The 22563-nt window shown below is 41.8% G+C and overlaps 1 protein-coding gene across 1 annotated transcript in view; it reads right to left on the bottom strand.

Moving 5' to 3' along the window:
- The window catches only part of SMYD2 (SET and MYND domain containing 2), a 41388-nt gene that overhangs the window by 7605 nt on the left and 11220 nt on the right, over window positions 1-22563 (bottom strand). Inside the window, exons 3-9 of the mRNA XM_030557523.1 lie at window positions 18324-18434; window positions 16548-16608; window positions 14095-14219; window positions 10574-10641; window positions 8218-8320; window positions 5504-5614; window positions 1116-1236 (exon numbers count right to left, since the gene is read on the bottom strand). Coding sequence (XP_030413383.1) covers window positions 1116-1236; window positions 5504-5614; window positions 8218-8320; window positions 10574-10641; window positions 14095-14219; window positions 16548-16608; window positions 18324-18434 — 700 coding nt within the window. The remainder of the gene's footprint in view (window positions 1-1115; window positions 1237-5503; window positions 5615-8217; window positions 8321-10573; window positions 10642-14094; window positions 14220-16547; window positions 16609-18323; window positions 18435-22563) is intronic.

The following is a 22563-nucleotide window of genomic DNA, read 5'->3' as shown; positions in this document are numbered from 1 at the left end:
CTGACGAGTTTACAATGTGATTATCAGTGGAAACAGATTTCTGTGGGCCACACCTATTTCCTCCGCTGCAAAACCAGCTCAGTGTGCAGGGTGAGATGCTCAGCTGAGTTTTATTTTTACAGGTGCTTGCAGCTGCTGCTCTGCACAAGCACAGAGAGATCCCCTTATCAAGGCCTCGTAGCCACTCCTTCCAACGTTTAAAATCAAGACTATTCTATCATTAAATCATCATTGACATTGCTGAGTTCAGCTAGGGAGACCCTTTAACATCAACCATCGACCTCTACTACCACCACATCCACCGACTGTTGTGTCAAGTCGCCAGATATTCTCAAGGGCTAAATTGTCACCTGTGACAAATCGGGGCAGGTGCAGCCCGAGGGCCAAATCCAGACCTAGTATAAAGGGGTGAAAGTCCATTGAATGCACCCAGGGCTGAGGCTGGCTCAGATGTAACAAGCAACTGACACAGACTTGGCCTGGATCCCAAAAGAAGGAAACTTCTGGCGGTGAGCAATTAGCCTGTATGGCTTGGCTAAGGGCCACGGCCACTGCGGTCCATTGGACTGGTCCTTAACTTCAGGACAATAAGACGAGACTCTCTGTAAATAGTATAACTAACCTTCCTAACTGCTTTGACATTTTAACGGCTTTGAAATCATCCTGCTGTTGGCTCGGTTCTTTATTTTTCTACCTATCATGTCTTCGAAAGTATGGGCTTCTGCACAAACACAGATTGGCCAAAAAGCCATCCAGTTCTGGGATTTGGTGGATCTACTTGAGTATTTTCTACCTGTTAAAACGTATCTCACTCAAGACAGGAAACATTTTCAGTCTAAAGGGAAACAAACAGATTCTTCAGCATAACAACACTTTTTGCAAAGAGAAGGCAGCAATACAATGTTCTGACAGTCCCTCTCATACACGCACGCACCCACTTCAGAGAAAATTCTCTCTTCACAAGGAGAACAAGACTGTCTAGTTTCTAACTGCCTTCAGAAGTGCATTGTGGGGGGCAGTGGGAGTCTAAAAGGAGTGAGCCTCGGGATATCAAAAAGATTTAAAACTTGCAAAACAAGCAAGCGGGGGCAAGAGAAAGGCAAGGCAAAGGATATATTTGTAGTGTTTGGCTCTCCTGAATTCCTCAATCACATTTCGGGCATATTTGATCATGTCTCGGACAGTTTCTGCTGATGGAGGTTCATTCAGTTTGCGGATTTCCAATTTATCTTTGTCCTGAAGGAAGCACATGAGAATTACAAATGCAATCCCAAACCTCACAGGTAAAGGCACATCCACATACAGAGCTTAAAAGCTACATAAGATTAATACACTAAAAGGCATGGTTGGAATTTTAGGCTCCCACAAAGAAACAACTGAAATCTGTAGGGGAGAAAACAGATAAAGTAGACTATTCCTCTGTCATTTTTCTCTAAACCTTCGGCTGGAATGCTCTGAGCTTGCAAACTCCTGGACGATGACTGCGTCCACAATGCAAGAGCTATCCCAAGGTGTTTTATAAAATGTCACTTGTACCAACTGGTTGCAACATCTGCAATAAGGTCTTCAACTCAGATCCAGGTGCCATAGTTTCTCCACAGTGTTGATGGGAAGCTACAAGCGGTGCAAAGTGCACCTATTCAGCAGCGCCTCTGACTCCATCTCACAAGGCACTGCCTCAGGATAAGTCTCAAAACCCCCTGCTCTCTCGCCAATACTGCTGGGCACCATACAATAGGTGCCTCAGAAGTAGCAGAACAACACTGGTACAAGCAAGGAGATAGTTACTATGGGGGATGATGTGGCAAAATGGCTCTCTCAGAAACAGTGCTGGTTTGTGGGGTCATGCAATAATGCTACAAACCAGAAAGCTACTGCTTGCTCTCGTTATCTCTGCAATGGCTTCCTCACCTAGTACAAGCACCCCCTGTAGGGCAATTGCCCCTCGGCCTCTCCAAGAAGGCTAAGAGTGTGTCCCCAGCTAGACGCTATGATACTCTCCAAGAATTTCAAAAGCTCGGAACTGCTGCCTTGTGACGTTAGGTTTTTAGAAGCATCTAGTGTTAACCCCAGTGTGAACTCTAAAGTGTGAACTCCTGGTGTCAGAAGCCTCTTGGTTCTTGCTATGTGAGCTTCGAAAGGTGGGGGAAGACTGCCAGTTGTGCATGGGTGATCCGTAGCGTGCACATTAATGAAGTGCAGATTAGTAGGGCTCTGCTGTACATGCAGTACATCTTGCATGACTAGAACTAATCAAACGTCTCTAAATTCACTTTTCCAATCATTTTTATATATGGCCAAATTATACTTTCAATCACATTAGAGATTTCACAGATCTTAAGACCAGATGGACCATTATGATAATCTAGTCTCACCTGAATAACTCAAGACTCAGAATTTCAAACAGTCTGACCCCATTGTATAGGTATAACAGCAGATTTTGTCCACTGTTCTGTATTGGCTTGATCTGCTATCTGACATCCCCCTCCTTTGTCAGTAAACCAAGAGAGTTTTCCAATATTGTTTTTACACAGATTTGTAAAGTGCCAAGCACTGTAGTAACTGGTCACACTGTCAGTTACTAACCCGCTTCTAAATAAGAAGGTTCACTGCTTATTTTACATAAGTTTTCTAAATTCCCATACTAAAACCCCAGACACTTTAGGTCCACCAAGAAATTAATTCAATGGAAAATGAATCCCATTCCATACTTCCCTTTCATGTCCTTTTGACTGTAGATATTTCCGTAAGAGGAAGAGTGACAGGTTGTTTTGTGAGTGGTACATTAAATGTTATGGGTGAAATCCCAGCTTCACTGATGCCAGTGGCAAAAACTCCCCTTGACTTCAACAGGGGCAGGATTTCACCCTATATTTATATTATAGAAAACTGAGTGTGATGGTCATGGAGTTCCTGTATAATAATCTAAGAATACTGATATGCTACCTAGTTAACGAGAAACCAATTTATATTGGGGGTTGTGGAATATTTATTATATCTCTGCAATGCTTAAAATCAGTGGGGACTATGGCAAGAACAAGCAGGAAAGCAACACAATGGTCCCAGATAAGAATATCCAGGCACACCTTTGAAAGACAATGGGGGAAGCAATTAGTTTCATCCTGTCTCCAAGGAAGATGCAAATTTTATTTTGCCAGGCTGGGAACCTGGAGATCAAAAGGACTAAGCAGCTTTGAAAGGACATTCTCTCTTAGGGAAGTGTGGGGGTGCGGGAGGAGGATGGTTTGTGAGTTATGGGAACAGACTTCACTAATGAGACTCTCAGGAGAGGTGTCAGCAGTGACTGACACCACCTTGTACAAAGACCCAGCTCAAGCAGCCTAGGTCACTCCTGGACCTGGGCAACGGTGGCATAAATCCAATCAGCAAGAAAAAGAGGCCAAGTCCATAAACATCACATGAAGGAATCAAAACACCTTTGGTCCTTTAGGCTCCCATCTCCAGCTACCTCCCTTGTACTTCCAGGAGGGAAGTAGTCTCTCGGAGGCAGGCAGACACTAGCTCCTCTAACAAAGAGTTACTACTCCCTTGAAGTCTTGAGCTCTTCTACCTGGTCTCTTCCTTCCTCTTTATACTTGGGTTCACCCTCATTAGCTACAGCAGTTGAGGCCTTCTCTCTCCCTAATTGAGATTTCTCACAGCTGAGGTAGGGTGGGACTGGTTTTGCTGTCTGCAGGCAGGCAGGCTTCTCACCCCCTGCCTGCCTTTCTTTTGTGTAGGATTGTAGACCCCGTCTCACAAGGGGTCCAAAAGAATCTTAGACCTACAGGATCCCGATGTGGAAAATAGATACCTGGTAAACTAGACATGAGTACTGTCTGTTTTATTGTTTTAAGACTGTTTTTTCTTAATGCTTTTATTATATTAAATATGTTGCTTTAAGGAGACACCGGTCACTGGTTACCACTGTCTTTTCCATAGCCTACGTCCACACTACAGCTTTAAATCGATATTAGTAAAATCGATTTTATAAAACCGGTTTTATAAAATCGATTTTACGTGTCCACACTAGGGCACATTACTTCGGTGGTGTGCGTCCATGGTCCCAGGGTACCATCGATTTACGGAGCGGTGCACTCTGGGAGCTCAGTAAAAGAATAGGACCAATAACTTCGATATCCGTCCACACTAACCCTAAATCGATTTAGTAATATCGATTTTAGGGTTACTCCTTTCGTTTAGCTGGAGTACAGAAATCGATTTTAAGACCCCTTAAAATCGATTTTAAGTGCCTTGTAGTGTGGACGGTTACAGCGTTAAATTGATTTAACGCTGTTTAAATCGATTTAACGCTGTAGTGTGGACCTGGCCTTAGAGAGAACAGAGCTGCAGGTGCTGCACACAAGTCAGGCCTGCTGAGTAATCGTGGTTGATCACATGGGCCTGCAGCCCAGTATCTTATGTGAGTGAGAGAATTGTGTAATTTCACCCTCAGAAAGCTGATAGCTATAGGTGAGAGACCTGAAAGAGGGCGTACTCAAAGAGATCAAGAGGAGTCAGAGGGGCAGTCAGCCTGGTAATTGTGACACATTTCCAACTAAAATAAAGCCATCTATATATAGCTCTTTGATTAATTTGTACAGTTAACTGTGACCTACAGTATGTAACAAATCAATTATTTTTTCTGCCTAACAAGATTTCTTTTTAATAAAGAGCTTTTATTGAAACTTTGTTCCCACAGCTACCATCACAATACCTTTTTTCTTGGACTATATATAACAAGGGTAACACACAAGGTCATGGAAAGGATACAAAAGTTAGCCTATCTGATAGTAGTGCCACACACGTATTGTCACATTAAAGCTGAGCTGCAGCACATATACAAGAACTCAGTTAAGCAGAGATTTGTTTGCTGAAAATCCCCAATTATCAGGCTGTGGGAGCCATTCAGCACAGAATTAGGTTTTAAATAACTCTTTTAACTGCACTCTTTGAAGTTAGTCGCAAGCCAGGATTGACACTGATGGGTTCATGATCAAGCCCTAAATTCCCCCTGTGAAATCCTTGTGGTACTTCTTGGTTCACAGAAGAAAGACTAGAATAAATCAATCATTCAGTACATCACTGGTACCATGAACTGCAGAGAGACTTCTGGTATTTGTAATGTTGCATTGTGCAATACTTTCAGAAAGCCAGGAAGAACCAAGAGAATTTCACAATATGCGGGGGAAGGGGTGGAAGAGGGGAAGAAAGAATACCAAAATCAGAAAAAACTGATTTCTGTGCAAAATGCCCCAGTGGAGACACTCAGTACAAAAACTTGGGTCTAATGGTTTTCATATTACCTTTCAACAACAAGTACCTACCAGGATATACCATGATACTTCATGGTTACAGTGGACAGAAAGGATATGAGAGAAGGTCTCAGACAGAAAGCACTCCCTACATTCCAAATCTGATTAGTCAGATAGAAAATAGCACAAAAGCCTCTGGTATGTGGGTAGGTCATCAGGAACATACTTCTATACCATGGTAATATTACCTTTTCTTTAGTAATGCATTCCCTGCAGTCACAGGTGAAGAAATAGGAGTCTCTTAACCGATCATTTCTATCTTCTGTAGGGTACAACAGATCGATATAACTAGTAAAAATCTAAAGGAAAATCATACAAAATCAATCAAAAAACTTGCATAATAAAGTAAGTGCACCCACATTTTATAACAAACATCACATACACACAATCTATATATTTCAAATATCTAATATAATCAGATCACCATATACCTGTACAACATATCGCATCCCTACAATCACATCACCTGTCCACTAATCCCACTTCCCAGGGACTAATTCTTACATTTAAAACTTCTCAGCAGCTCCAATCAGTCGCTATTTCATTAATTCAGTCTGCCAGAGAAATGCTTCCTCCTTCTAAGGGTGGAATTTCCCCTCTGATGGAGGCTCAGGACAGGCAAGATTCTGGACTGGGCAAGAGAGCTTTTCTATACCTAAAAATATCATGGCTTAGTGTGCCATCTCGGCTCCTGCCAGGCTAGAAACTGGGGCCTAAGTGATTACTGATTTGGGGTGCCCAACTTGAGAAACATTAAAGGGGCCTGATTGTCAGAGGCTGGGTGCTCTGCTCTTTCTGAAAACCAGGTCCCTTTACAATGTCTCCAGTTGGGCACCCAGAATCACTAGCAGTTTTGGAAAATTTAGGACAAGAGCTTTAATTTATTGAGGAGATTTCCACTTTCTGAAAGGGATCCAGTGCTTCAGTTCTGGAAGGGTATTTAAATCCTGATTTATTTTTAAAGCAGTGATATTTTTAAGTATAAGCATATTATTATAGGTCATTTTACAGGCATTTCCCGTTCATTAGTTTAATTTCCCTCTCCTTCTGAGCCCTGCACAGTGGAACTCTTGGCAACTAACGAAACTGTTTTGTGTTTTAAAATGGTATACTTCTAAGAAACATCCTAAATACACGATACAGTTGACCACTTTATCACTGAAGAGCAAGAAAATAAACTATAAATAAGAAAATTGAACCAAGTCTTAAAATGTTGTGCTAATCTGATCTAGTCTTTGCTGGTCCTTTACTCTCTCTGAACAGCAGTCAATTTCACTTATATGTGTTTTTGTTCTATGCTGGCACTCAATTTATTTTCGCAGGCACAAAACACACAAGGTGCAGGAGCTTTAAGTGGAAACTGACAGTCTTCTGTTGCAATGGCTACACTGAACCAGAAGATGGAGACATAGGCCATGTGACTGTAGTACACAAGCAAAGAGATTCATTCCAACACACTTTGTCCACACAGTGCACATTTTTTTAAATGTTAAAAGACCAGTTATAGGATATAAGATTCCAGTTTTTGGAATTTTTTACCAAAGGGTCAGCAATCGCTTTGTAAATAACAATCCAGCTTTAAAAGTCAAGATGTCAAAAGATGAGTTCTATTTCTCATTTTAACACCACAAACAGTAAGTCCATTATAAAAGATACTATGTCCAGGATGTCACACTAAATAGCCAGCTTGTAATTATCTCATGTGCATTAATTAAACTTTGTTTGCAATGTGTGCTGATGTTATTGTGACCAACTCCCTTACTCAGAATGAGGAGGAATTGTACACCTGGGTTGTCCCATTACTCAGGCAAGTAACTCTTTACCCATTGCCAATAAGAAGTGTTCACAATCTGACCTCAAACAGTTTTCCTCCTCTCAGTAACTTCAGTCACATTATTTTCATTACACTTAAATTAAAAGCCCAAGCAAATAAATAAATAGGCAATTGCTACTAAAATTCATCTCAAACTCATTTTAACACAATTAGCCTTTATCATTCACATGCCATTATCGAGGGTGTAACAGTGAAATCCTAGACAAACTCCATGATTATTTAGCAAATGCACCTTTGTTGTCACTCAAGATTATCGTTGAGCACCTTCTCCCCACCCTACCCAAGATAAATTAACACATAAAGGTGGTCTTTGCTGTTGAAGATACATTGTCAAAGATCAGTGACTGAACCAGATTGGCTTGACACAAGCTAAAATGCCTTGTTCTAGTCATGGGAAATTCAATTCAGCCTTCATTGACAGTCTTGCCCCCACTGGGGTCATAGAGATCCAAATAACTCATTCTTTCATGGCATGGTCCTGTTTTACCCAGTGTGGTCTGGATGAGCTCCATGTTATGCGAACACTCTGTCTAGACAGAAGTAGGATAGCAAAGAAGCAATCAGTCCCCCTTTTACTTGGTCTTGTTCTGGCTACCTCCACATCTTCCTCACAATATTATTATATTGGTAATGGTAATTATTAAATAAATAATAATAATAATAGTTTACTTTCAATTGACCCCTTTCATATGGGGATCTCAAAGCATCAGCTAAACATCAATAACTCAAGCCTCAAAGCTACCTTGTGAGGTAGCTACTTATACCCATTTTACAGATGGAGAAAGTGAGGCATAGAGGGGTCAGGTTCCTGTGTTGAACCAGTGGCAGAGATACAACACCCTGCCTCCCACTCCTCTCTGTTCTAACCAACAAAAAGACACTGTCTCCCCTTGCTCCACCCCTGAATTTTGTTTTTAAGTGAGTTTTCAGAATTGATTGAAAGACAAGAGATATGAGGAACAGGCTTCCATTTTAACTGGAGCGATGCTTGACAAGCAAGTTCACCCCCACTTTACCACATGCATGCCCACACACCACTGCATTTACACTCACATGATGTGCATTTACCTCATCGCCAGGTTCAATCTCTTGAACAGCTCTGACTTCAGCTAAGGTCCCTTTGTACGTTACAATCACATTTGGGCAACAACTATGGTTCATCAGCGCAACACTGTAAAAGCAAAAGGGCAATTTTTGTGTCTGAAAGCAAAAAGCATCACTTAAGCATCTAATAGCTCCAGTCCTCTTGCTCTGCAAGATGCGTCTCAGCTAAAAACACAGGTAACCGTAGGAAGGTTACAGTATTGTTATTATAAAATTACAATAAATGGTCCTGCTGATGAATAGGGTAGGATCAGACAAACGGTCCTTCCATCCCATGTTGTGCAGTGTGCTAAATGCTGTCCAGGGGTGACTATAGTACAGTGGTATGTATAATGGAAGCAGGAGAAGGCCTTGTAAAGTCAATGGCAAGTCTCAGTGGGACCAGAGCCAGGCTCATAGCTTGAGAAGTGCCTGGGGACCCCTTGGGGAAGAAAAGCGCTAAGTATTATTATACTTGAAAGCAAATGCAGACAGAAACTTAGTACACAAAAGGCCACTTGTTTGCACTGGAGTCTGAGACCAACTGTAAAACTCCTATCAACTTCAGAGAGCAAAACCAGGCCCCAAGTCTGAAAAAAAATAATTATTTTTCAGTTATGCACACAAAGTGTGCAAAACTATTCTAACTGCTGGGGGAAAGCACGTCCTCCAGCACTCTGGGCTCGGAGAAAATTCAGTTTGTCTGTTTTATTAGACACACACTTCTACCTCGATATAACGCGACCTGATATAACATGAATTAGGGTAGAACACAGTAAAGCAGTGCTCAGATGGGGGCAGGGCTGCGCACGCCAGTGGAGCAAAGCAAGTCCGATATAACACGGCTTCACCTATAACACGGTAAGATTTTTTAGCTCCTGAGGACACAGTTATATCGAGGTAGAGATAGTAGCTAACATACCTTCTTTAACACCCCACACAAAATAATAATTGCATCTTTAGTCAGAGATCAAGAAGGAGAAATTTTAGCTCAAAAGGTATAATTGTTGTTAAATTCGAAAGGCCTAATTCACAGAGTTGCTGAGCACCCTCAGATAGAAAGGATGGTCTTACAATTAAGGCACTGGACTGGCACTCAGAAGCTCTAGGTTCAATTCCCTGCTCTGTCAGAGATTGCCTCTGTGACCTGGGGTAAATCACTTAATCTCTCTGTACCTTAGATCCCCATCTGTAATAAGACAACAGCATCCCTGCCTGCCTCTCACTCTTTGCCTTGTCTTTTTAGAGAATGTAAACTCTTTGGAGGAAGGACTGTGTTATTCTGTTTATGTACAACATAAACTGAACCTAGCACAATGGTACCCGGGCCTCAATTGGGAACTGTAAATGTTACTGCAATACAACTAACCACCACCCTGTAGCTCCCACTGGTGTCAATGGACGTATGTGCTCAATACCTTAGAAAACTCAGATTAAGCAATGCTTTCAATATGGGCTATATTGTCAGCAGCAAGAGGGGAATTTGCAAACCAACTCCCTTGAAGGGGGCACCTTTCTTCCTTTGGAGCGCTAGAAAGACCCATGTCTCCTATTCCATGAACAGCACTTCAATAACATCTGTGATTTACTTATATAGCTGACAAGAGTTTGTACATAATTTTTCACTGTCATGGCAACATAACATATCACACTGTTAAAACATCAGAGGAGGAGGAGGTTGGAATAATGTAGGAAGGAGATCAGCTACTTAAAAAGGAACAAAGCTTGGGAGATGGCATTGAACAGAGACTCATCACTTGGGCAGAAAGCATCAGGTTAAGGACTCCACCAAAACAAAACAAAATGGAAACATTTTATGGAGGAAATCGAAAGAAATTGAAAAGAGTTGCATAGATGATCATCAAAAGCCCATTGTTTCAGATCAATCTGGATGTGGTTCACACCCTGAGTTTCATGGCTTCCAAACAAATTGAAAGGGTAACTCTGCTGAAATCATCACGTTTTTAAAGCAAAGCTGTCTAAAACCATAAACTGGTTCAGAGCCACTTGAAACTGTACCCTTATCAAAAGGTAGGTGGACCTTATTGAACTCTTTGGCAAAGATGGCCTGATTTTTGGGTTTCCAACAAAAGCAGGTGAAACCTCATTATAAAAAGCTTGCACAACTCTATTGCACAGTACTATACAGGTCCCTCTATGTACACTAGACAGTTCTTTGAAGCCACTGTGCTACATCTCCAGTATCTTTGCGTATTTCATTAGAGACAGAATCATAACCATGGGTTAATTCAATTTACCACATCTGTAACATGTATTGGGGTTTGTTTTGTTTTTTTTAAATACAATATTTTTATTGTTTACAAAATAAAATCCTACCTACTCAGGAAATATTGCTGATCCCAAGTGAGACAGTTCTTCATCTTCAATTGTGAAGCCATTACAATTAACCTGAGGAAAAGAGAGAGTGATTAGCTCAGATCTCTGGTAATCACCATCTTCTGGTTTAATATTCCATGTTCACATACATACTCTGGCTATAAGGGACCATGCTGAGCAGTAAATTGCAGTAATCTGATTGCAATTTTGTTTATTCTTAATCAGTATTTATACAGAGCTACTTGTGTTCAGAGCCCTCATGTTGAGGAGTTTAAAGACTCATGCACCAGAATAGGATCAGACCACAACACAGAGGAAATCAGCCTTTGGATAGCCAAGGACAGGACATGAGGCTTAAGAAGAGTTTGGAAGAAGGAGAGACAGGTTGCCTGTATAAAGCGAGACTATTCCAAGCAGAGAGAACATTGTGAGGCAAGTGGCAGAGGAGAGAAAAGAGGCCAATCCTGCTTCAAATGGAAATTTAACTACGGACATCAATGGGAGCAGGATCTGGCCCAGAGGAATGCTAACAACAGAGGACTGGACAGAGCTACATGCACAAAGAAAAGGGGGGGTGAACAAAACCAGACAGACAGTGAAGGGCCTGTGCAACGCCTTGAATATGATACACAGAGCCTGGCACAGTGGGGCTGCAACCTGGTCAATGCCTCAAATTACACCTGCAGTGCAAATATTTATTTTTAATTATTAGTAATGGACAAAGAACTTGAACTTTGTGGCAAAAAGAGTACAAGCTAACGATGGGAATAAATGACGGTGGAGACATAGTGGGAGGGGCAGAAACAGACAGGTTTAATTAAAATACATGGACGCAGGACAAGGCCAGATATTTGTCAATACACTTGAAAGAAAGGAGTCAAGCAGGCCATAAAGCCATGTCCTGAAATCCCTGCTCATGTTTTTTCTCTCACTGAGCTCAATGGGAGCTTAGGGCTAGTCTACACTACCGCATTGCTTGGGTGCAGCTGCGCCGCTATAGCACATCTGGTGAAGACACACTACGCCGAAGGAAGAGCGCTCTCCCGTCAGCATAATTACTCCACCTCCACGAGAGGTGGAGGTTACGGTGGCCGGAGATGCTCTTCCACCGACATTGTCGGGTGTGGACACCGTTTTAAGTTGATGTAACTTGCACTGCTCAGGGGGTGGCTTTTTCACACCCCTGAGTGATGTAACTTACATTGACTTACGCAGTAGTGTAGACAAGCCCTTAGTCTAAGTAGGAACTTCAGGATTTGGCGCACAATAGTCTCAGTGTCAATGCGTGTGTACTAAACATTTAAAGCTGCACTTCCCATCTATCTTCACAGTCACTAAAATCCATCTCAACCCCAATCAAGTAGTTTAGGCCCCATTTTGATGATAGCTGCATTTATGCCAGCAGAAAGTTAACCCCCCATACATCTCCCTGCCAGTATCGATAAGCTCTCCTTTCCATGGTGATACCAGAATGGAATGAACACATCTGTTGTCTCACAAGTGCCAAATGAAGACACAAAAGACCCAGGTGCGGCCGATCAAGTATAGACTAGCAGGATTGTCAACTGCACGTGAAGCCCCCTGAAAGAATCCCTCGTCATTTCCCTTTACTGAAACTACTGGGAACATACGTCAATGCTCCACTAGCCACACTACAGTGAGGACTGTACTTTAGAAGCAGTGTGAAACCCCATCCTCAACCCACCTTGACCAGCCTTCAGATAAAGACCAATGAACTACATAAGCAGAATTCATGGTTCTAAATAAAAAGAGTCCTCACCATCACCTTCAGAGCAGTAAAATAACTTCTAATAATTATTACTTGTAGTGTGGTAGTATCCAAAAGGTCCCAGTCAGGGTGGGGGCCTTATCATGCTAGGGGCTGTACAAGTATCCTGTCCCAAAAGCCGATAATCAAATTTAAAACAAGACAAGACATAAAACAGGTAAGTTTAAAACAGGCAGGAAGGAGGATGGGGTTAACAGCAATAAGAACACAGGGCTACATAAGTTGGCAACGGACACAAAACTTGATGGTTCTAATTGATTTGTAAGTTGTATTTTTTAAATAAATATATATTTTTTACATAAATATATAGTCAGGTACTTCCAACTACCCTCAGCCTAGTCATCAGTAGGCAGCTCTTTCTAGTAAGCATCATAGCAGAAATGGGTCAGGAGAAGGGATTTGAAGGATAAGAGATTAGTGGGTTAGAGTTTAATTCAGGGAGAGCATTCCATGTGCAAAGGGATGTTTGTGAAACTTGAACGGCATTCAAGGCTGGTATCGGTGACACAATAGAGGATAAGAGACAAGAACAGGTAAGAAAGCTGGGGACAGAGTTATGCAGACTCTAGAAGGAGAGGACAAGCCCCTTGAGCATGATGTGATCAAGAAGGGGTGTCAGTGGAAGGACCTGGAGGGAGGTATAGACCATAACATGGACACAGTGACAGGCTAGGATGCTGATCTCATGAGCTGGGTTTTGAATGGACAGAAGGGACCAATGTGGAGGTCAGGGATGCTGGGGAACAGGGGTTTGCAGTACCAGGAAATGGGGGGTCAGCAGTATGCCGAAACTAGCTGCAGAGAAGAAGAGAGAAGCTACTGTTTTAGTAAAAATCACTGAATCTTTGGGGGTTCTGGCTGCTTTCCAGCAAAATATTCAAAATCGCAATAAGAATTTGGACAGGTCAGATTCCTTAAATTGAAGCAGAGGTTTGGATGTATCTCTTTCTATATAATTAGGCAAACTGAAAAGGCTTAAAAAAACAGAAAGAAAACTTCAATCATCAAAGAAAACCAAACAAAACCAAAAAGTGAATCATGGGAAACCAGATGGCGTAGAGGATAATTAATGGAATACGGTACTGGAACTTTCACCTCAAGTACAGCAGTTTAAACACTAATTAAGATAATAGCAACGATGACATCTTACTGGTAGGCACTGGCTTACACAAAATGAGTGCACAGTCTCAGTCCAATAGTAGAAAGTTGTCCACATCTCAAAAACCTACCATCACAGACGGCACGACACCCTTTGTTTTGAGGCTTAAACAGAGAGTCCAGACAGAAAGATAGAGTGATGCTTGGCAATTCTGGATTAAAATGTGCATTCACTTTTTTTTTTTTTAAAAGAGGGGGGATGAGCGAACGCAGGCATGAAGGTGAAATGTCAATCTTAGAGCATCACAACTATCACCGTGTCCAGGAAAATACATGAAGTCTGAATATATGTGAAATTCAAGGTAAGAGAAAGGTGAAATTAAACATTTTAAGATTTCAAAATGTTATCCAGAATGATATTCTGCCTCCTTGCCACCTGTCCAGAGCGGTGATAAATGAACTTCTGGATCACATTTAGAAACTTGAGCCTAGGAGAGAACACCATAGCAATGCTTTACCACTACCCTCTGCTGTGGATACGAGGAATGCTGTTCTCATTGCAGTCTTTTGTTTCTTTCACAAAGACTAGATTCTCACAATACCACCTACCTAAATGGATTTTATTCTGGTCAACTTACTTGTGCAAAGAGGACTACAAGGCCAGCGTTGTCAGGGTACTCTATGTGCTTTGAATAAAAGTGATGAAGAGCAGCAATGTCATTCTGAATCAACTCTCTCTTTTCATTGTCTAGTTTATCAAGGTCTGTGGATAAAGAAGACATCCTGTTTCAATACAAGGAACTCTCTTCTGGTTAACTGCAGACATAGCTAGGTTAGAACAGGTCATAACTTGGATGGGAGACACCTAAGGAACAGCTGTATGGAGGGACTGCAAGAAGTGGCTGTGATTGCTTCTCCTTCCAAGGCCACGTGCATACATGAGGTTAGAAAATGTTGGCTGATACTTTTTTATTAACAAGAGATTAAGCAGAATATCCCGGAGGACAAGAACAGTAGTATTTAAAACATGTTCGCTGATGATTAACTTAGCCCTAGGGTTAACCATGGCTGTGAATATGTTCTTATACACGACTTGGCCCAGTCTACAAAAGGTGCTAAGCACATTTAATATCATGCTAGTGAAACGTTTCTCAACATGACAGACCTTCCCCATCTAGACATGTCCTAGTCAGTACTGAAGGTGTCCCAGCAGAACACTAGAAGAGACTTTTCTGCCCCTCATCCAAAAGACAGGACCTCTAACAGCGGAGGTCCTAACCGCTTGCAGTCATTGAAGATCTCTACTATTTGGAAGGCCTGGGGCATCAGCACTGGAGTTCTGGCATACTTGTCTGGTCCTGTCCTGGTATTTTATATCCAGTCCCACTCATGGTTCCAGACAAAACCCTGGGCAGCTAAGGCATCTGACATTTCGAGGGGGCTGTGGACTGAGCATTTTCCCAGTCAATTCTCTGCTTGAGACTCTTTTTGCTCTCACTCCAATAGAAGCAGATTGGAGTGCCTAGCTGTTACCACTGTCGTCCTCCCTACTCTGCACAGCAGCAGGAGTACCAAGTCCCACCTGCAAAGCAAAGTAATGCTGCAATTCCCCTTTGTACCCCCAAAAATAGGAGAGCAGTGAGAAGAGAGACTACAGGGAAAAAAGAGCTGAAAAAGAGGGGCACAAATGGGAGAGACACATAAAAGTGGGGACAAATGAGGGGAGATACAGAATAGTGGGGACACTGAAATGGGACAATTTTGGGACAAGAACTAGGGGGAGCTCAGGTGTAAGAAAGAAAGATGAAGCCTTCCAGTGAGAATCCTATGCCATTTCTTCACTCACCCAACCCTAGGAAGAGAGTGAGGGCATGGGGCAACTGCTGAAGATGCCAAAGGGGGATGGGTAATGGGCAGCAGAGGGGGCTTCTCACCAAGACAGCCAGAAATAGCAAGGGAGCCTGTTGGGGGGAAGGGCAGAATTGTGGTGGCAGAGCATCTCAGTGCTTTACGATAAGCATCCACTGACCCAAACTACAACCCTTTTGGGCTTCCAAATGAGTAAGATATTTATATTAACGCAGGCTAAAATTCAGCAGAATCCACAGAAAACCCTCCATGAACACCCACCTCTATGTTCACACCACTAGCTTGTTTGACAACTTGTCCTGGAAATTCCTCTCCGTGTAGGCTGCTCTGGCTTGGATAAATGCCAACATTTTACCTATTCCATTCCCCCTGGCAGTTCCAGTTGAGGCAATCTCATTCACCTTCTGTACTAAAGCTGTCCTGTAGTCTTGCTGGGCTTGGTTAAATAACTGCCACCTCTCACTCCATCAATGACAGCATTTGTCTAGCATTTTGTCAAGGGTTTGGAAATTCTTCAGGATGAAAGGCATGTAAGCCTACAATACCATCGCTTGTGCACATCAGCTTCTTCTTATTTCTATCAATATCAAGAAAGGGAGCAACACTGCTGCACCATGTAGACTATTCCAGGCTGGTTACTCTTAACGGTTGCTCAATTTCTAATTGCCTCAAGGCTGCGGGGGTGGAAACCGTAACCTTCCAGATAAAAGCAAGCCACTACCTTCTCTCCTTCCTCAGATCACTTTGGAGCACTCAGGACATGGAATTTCAACACAATCATAGAGAACATGTCAAATTTGACTGGCAGTGACAGACACTGAACTGCAATCCAGAGGATTCTGCAGTTAGCCCCATAGTCATTGTCACCATCAAACAACTGTGCTGTCTCTGATTTTATGCCTCCTGGTAACAATACCAGCTATTTTAATTTTGCAACATTACAATTCAGAAAAGTCACCAGAGTGCCAGGAAAGCCATCTGATGGATGAACACTACATAATTAATCTGTCTAAATTTTCACTCTCACTTCCCCACTCACCCAAGCTACCAACAGAAAAATAAATTAAAGCATTACAAAAAATTTTGGAAATGTGGTTCTCTTTTTCACTTCCTCCTCCTATAACAGAGATACTTGAAGAAGGTTTTGATGAAGGGTAATGAAGCAATTCCTAAATGCACTACGGAAAAGAGCTCCTGTTACCTGCAAGTCTTCTCTACTTACGTGATTCAAACTCTTTTACAGCAAGCAATTTTTCTGATTGTGTTCTTTCAGGGTGGGTTTTCTAGAAACAGAAAAAGATTGCAATGACATGAAAAAAATTTAAAACTATCACATATTTTCTCAATCAACGCTTATATTGAGAGTTTTTACCCACAAAACAAAAACATAAAACCCTCACTGTATTCAGGCTTAAGAAAAGGTCAGTGAACAGTGATCTGGTCAAACTGACTAACCTTACAAGTCATAAAATATATATATATTGCTGCGCCAAATAAAGCAGGCATAAATTAATGCCAATCAAATATACACACATAACCAGTACAGTATTTTAAAATATGTCATTTACTTTGTTCTAGAAACCCAGAAAGCTACTAACAGCAGCAAAGCAGGCAAGACACAGGCTTCGCTTTGAGGAAAGTGAATAAACTTACTGTTGACAGAGTTCAAAAGCCGAGCTCTATTGTTGGCCTAAGGCCACTTCTTTGTAATCTTGGCCATTATATACGGCTTTGCAGGTGGCCCAGCTGCGGAGGTTCAGGGACTATGGTTTGCATATTTAGCTTTTATATGACATGTAGGTTCCCCCCATCCCTCAAGCACAAATTTATTCCAATGACTTTTAATCATTAAACATTTAATTTTGTTTGTGGATCACCACTAGACTGTGCTTTAATTAAAAAACCTAAACCCACACACACAGGGACAGAGAGAGTATGCAGGCTACCTTCCCAGCAGGCCATCAAAATCCTCTCTATATACAGTATCCAGGTTGCCCTTGTCATATACGCAGACCTCGATCGTACAAATGTGCTTCAAAGAGGATTTGTTTTTGCAGAGAGCATTTAGAGCTTTGCAAAAATACATAATGTAATAACCTTGAAACTTACAGGCCCAATCTCTTCCCTGCAAACACTTCTGCTATGCCCTTCCCACCATCACAAATTTTGCATTCCAAGGAATATTACAGGAGGAGTTAATAATGCAACATCAGAGCAAGCACACTAGCATAGTATCTTCCTATAAATAAACCTTCTCTTTCCAAAGACCAAGGGACTGATTTTCCTTCCTCCAACACTGGTTTTACATCAGGGTCACTCCATTCACTCTACTTGGATCACTCAATTACCTGTTCTGCTCATTCCCTCTGAAACAGCTGGCATTAGCCACTGTCAGAGACAGGAGACTGGGCTAGATGGACCATTGGTCTGACCCAGTGTGGCTGTTCCTATGTAACTATTTGCATCTGTCTGAATGAGAAGAGAATTGGGACTTATGGTGTGCTTACAGAGCGAACGCTGCTATAGCTATACAATGCTATACAGTAAAATCTGAAGGAAGTTCTGTTTCACGCAAGTCTAACAATCGCGGCTGCCATTAAAAAGCCGGTGTTTGCCAACAGATACCTCATGTGGCATCCATCAACTTAACTGCAAACACTGAGTCTGATCCCCCTCTCACTTACGCTACTTTGGCCTTGATGCTATGCCACTGACTTCCTGAGCCTACACTGCACTGGTTCTACTAAGATATCAGCTTAACACCTCTCATAACATCCAACTGGATGTTATGCTGCCTTAGCCATTTCAGCCGTCAGTTTTTTCAGCTGCTCACACGCAGCGCTGCAGCCAATCTGTACACAGGAAACTAACACGAAGCATGCTCTACTGGGACAGTTACCGTAGGTCAAATTTTCATTTTCCTGCTCTTCCGGCTCCTCGCCTCTACCCCCGCTTTGAAAACAGATACATACCTCTCAAAGTCTTGCATTCTGCTCACCTGTTTGGCAAGAATCCTTGCGGTGAGTCTCACGGTCTCTGAGGGATTCCAGTTCTGCCCAAAAACACACATGGCAGAACATTCCAGCTTGTGCATAGCCCAATCTGCTTTCTGGAAGGTTAAAAAAAAAAAAGCAACACAGTACATAAAGAGATGAAAAAAAGAGGATGCAGCAAGTCTCACCAGAACCTGGAGGTCAAGTGAAATGTGTTTCCTTTAGAAAAATAAAATGACACTTGCTAAATCGGAACAAGCTTGAGTAACTTTTAAGAGACAAAGCTGTCTCTCTTTTTAAACATGCTTGCCAAGGATGAGTCAAGGTCATACTACCTTCATTTATTTGATGGAAATAAAATATAAACTCTGAACAAACATGAAACACTGTTTCTAAATCATCAATCCTTATTGTTCAGAACAAGCATGGAAGGGGAGAATAGGTTCTCGCTTAATGGTTAGACTGGGTTCAATTTCCATTTAATAAATACATTGGCCCCAATTCAGATATGACCCTGGTATAAATCAGAAGTCCTCTGAAATCTATGAGTTTGCATCAATATAAAGACAGGGTATGTTAAGATCAGAATCAGACCTATTGAACAGATTCTTCAGATTTATTTTGTTAGCAAAGTGTAATAGAATAAGCCTGGGGCTCTCCAATGCAGTAATAACAAGATTAGTGGCTGAAAGAAGACAGACACCCTTTAGTTAAAATTTAACATTACATACTTCCCTTAAATACAGTAAAACATTTCATTTAAATTATTTTTTGCCATCAAGCAAAGTTATGGACAGCTGTTCTCGGGTGTATGAGACTTTCCTGAACACTCTATGGATGAAATGGATGCAGACCATTAAGGCCTGCACAAAGAGATCCATATTAACAGATTTAAGTGATACACAGGCTGTGGTTCAGGCCTCTATTGGACTGGAGTGTATTTGTATATTTAGAACGTAAATCAATGTTCAATTTTATATCACACATTTCTAACATTCATGCCCACAGGACATATGAAGTGGTAAAACACACACAGTGGGTTATATTTATGCATTTGTCCCTTAATACTTAAGAGGCAATCAATCCCTATCCTCAAATAAAACACCTGACCCAAGGAAGGTGTAGGGTGGAGAGGAGAGAAGACAGGGGAGCATACAATAACAAGTCCCACAAATTTATGACTGAGCTAAAGTGAGAACATGAAAGTCTTTGGCTGCCCCCAGAAGGATACTTAGAGTACGTCTATACTACCCACAAATTTATCTGGATGCAATAAATCGATCCGCGACTCGACGCCCGTACTCCACCTCTGCAGGAGGAGTAAGCACCATCGATGGGGGAGCCACGGCAGTCGACTCGTTGCTGTGAGGATGGCCAGGTAAGTCAAACTAAGATACTTCGACTTCAGCTACACAAATAGTGTAGCTGAAGTTGTGTATCTTAGTTCGAACCGCCCCGCTAGTGTAGCCTAGGCCTAAGGTTTCACTCTGACACATACTCCAAAGTCACAGGCCTTCAGAGAGTCAGCCCTGGACATCACTCTTGAAAAATGCCGGCATGGGGCCCATCGTCACCACCTTCAAGTGCCATGATAGGATTTGGAGCAACTCAATGTCCCTCAGGTAGACTGACCCATGGTTATTTAAGGCTTTATATACCAAAATAAAAGTCAGACCCACTGTCTCATCTTGATGCCTTAGGAGTTTCCACTGGAAATGGCCATTTGTAATTGCCCCATACACTGAGATAAATTTTAGGGACTCGCCATGGGAGGGAACAAAGGCCCTCAACTCACACTGGAGGCTCAACAGGGTGCATAAGGTGCTCAGCACCTTGCCAAGTTAGGCCTATTGCCCTCAATTTTTTTCAAATCCAAAATTGAGATTATACATGCAGCCTATGTGAAGCAACCTCAAGGTGTGACCATTCTAAGAGGCAACAACAATGTAGAATTTTAAAGTATTTTACATTTTAGTCATATAATTTTTAAAAAAATCTTGGATGCTCCCATTGATGCAGCAGTCACGTTGCAAAATTTGTCCTTGGAAATACTGAATTCCTATGCACTGTGAGAGATGGTTGGCAAATTTCTGTGGGCCCTTAGTCTTTAGCCTGTGTGTTCAAGAATTACACCATGAGGACCCAATCCTTCATTCTTTGCACATCCAAAACTCCCACTGACTTCAATTTGAGGAGTTTTGGGTGTGCAAGAAGTGTAAGATCAGACCCTACATTTTTTTTAAAATACAGACTTATGTTCACATACACGGTTTAATTAATAAGAATACTTGAAAAACAACGCCAAGATACAAAATTACATGGCTGTCTCAAAATAATGTTTTCAAAATGCATTAGTTTCCCTTATTCTCTAAGCATTGTTAATTAAAATCTTTCCTCAGGCGGAATCATACTGAGTTATGTGAACTAGTAGGGAGGTTAAAGTGACAAGATACGGCTGGGTTGTGCAAAGCAAGATAAAAGCCTGAAACATTGCAGGAATAGAGAATAGTGATGACTGAGTAATACCTGGTATAAAAACAGTCAGAGAGCACTTCTCTGCAATCACAGCAGGATTGCATTTAACATTCTTTTCCACGTTTTCTCTGAGTGGTTTGAATTATAGCAGGTATCATTGTTCTAGCTGAATCCTCAGTGCTGTATTAATGATATTTTTTCCTATTTTCATTACATCTCCTGTATTTTTCCCCTCATTTAAGGCAGAGTGACAACACTTTTGGAAAGGAAGTTTGCTAAGCCTTGTGTTTTCCACATCAAAGAGAGTGGAAAAGTAACCTCCTCCACCAAGTTCTTCAAAATGATTGCATCAGCTAGGACTACTAGATTATTTGCATGAAGACTAGACTAGTGCAGCATACTACAAAACAACCAGTACTCAATACAAGCCCAAAGGGGTGCCAAACATGATCTTCATTATTCAGTCCATGTACAATTACTATCATTTGTTAAATGGCAGAGATGTGCTTTGTTGGTATAGATGACACAAATAAAAACAGTCTCTGTCCAGTGGAGCTTAGAGAGTCTAGAAGACAGATACACAGATAAGACAAAAAGGTCCTGGGAAAGCCCGTGGAAGGGTTAATAGAGCCCAATCATGCAAATGCTTAGAGCCTGATTCTACCACTGATACTTGTGTTGGGCAGTGCTCTTGCCCCCACAAAGAATCCCACTGATTTCAGTGGGACTACTTGTGGTGTATGGTACTGTTGAGTGTGAGTAAAGGTATTGCAATATGGCCCTGAAGTGCTACACCCAGTGATAAGTGATTCAGGTTCAAGCCCTTGTGTCTTCTTTCCCTCTCGTCCCCATTCACAAAATGTTAGGCTGGAGAGGATAGGAGATTGACATGGGTAGGCATTTGAAGGACTCCCAGAAGAAACGAGACTTTTTAGGAGAGATTTCAATGAGGAAAGGATGAGGGAGTGGCCCACTGGGAGCGAAGATCATTCCAGGCTCAGGAATCAACATGGAAGGAGACATGAACATGAGAGTGGGACTGAGAAATGAAGGAGATAGTGAGACTGGTAGGACAAAGGCGACAATGGGGCAATATTAGCAGAAATAAGATAAAAGATACAGGTGGAGCTAGTCACAACTTAAATTAAATGAGTCCTGAGCTGACAGGGACAAGAGACTGAGAAGCAAACACTTTCATATACTAACACTTGTAACAGTTGACGAGTAAGGTAGCTTCTCTATGCAAGGAATGAGATCTAATTACCATGAGCGTAGCCTTAGCTTGTACAGCTGCCACACAAAATACTTTGACTTAATAACTTGGATAAATATGGACACAACGCTGGTTATTCAAATGTGGGAGACAGGAAATCTCAGGAGTAGAGACAGCTTGTTTGAGTATTTCATCAGAGTGGTGCTTAATCTAAAAACCTGCAGATCTCAGTAGAACTGTTCAGAGGCCCAGGTTATCTCCTGGATGCCTCACACCTCCATGACCACAGAGATGCTACAGTGGAACCCTTCTCCCTACACCTCCCCCAATTCCAGTGCTTTTTTTGCTACCCTCGCCTCTTGGAAGCAGAGGGGAACATTTGTGTTTTATCAACAATGGGCCAAATCCTGACCTTCTTACTCAGTTAAAACTCTCATTAAAACCAATGTGAATATTTCTCAAGTAAGGACTCCAGGAACAGCCCAACTAAATGTGCACAAATCTCCTAATCCTTTAAAAAAGTATTTTCAAAATGATCTCCGGAGACAGTGAAGACC

The sequence above is a fragment of the Gopherus evgoodei genome, chromosome 3, assembly GCF_007399415.2.
Source record: "Gopherus evgoodei ecotype Sinaloan lineage chromosome 3, rGopEvg1_v1.p, whole genome shotgun sequence".
Taxonomy (NCBI): Eukaryota; Metazoa; Chordata; order Testudines; family Testudinidae; genus Gopherus; species Gopherus evgoodei.
The sequence above is the reverse complement of the archived record's forward strand: the minus strand, read 5'-3'. Positions and strand labels throughout refer to the sequence as shown.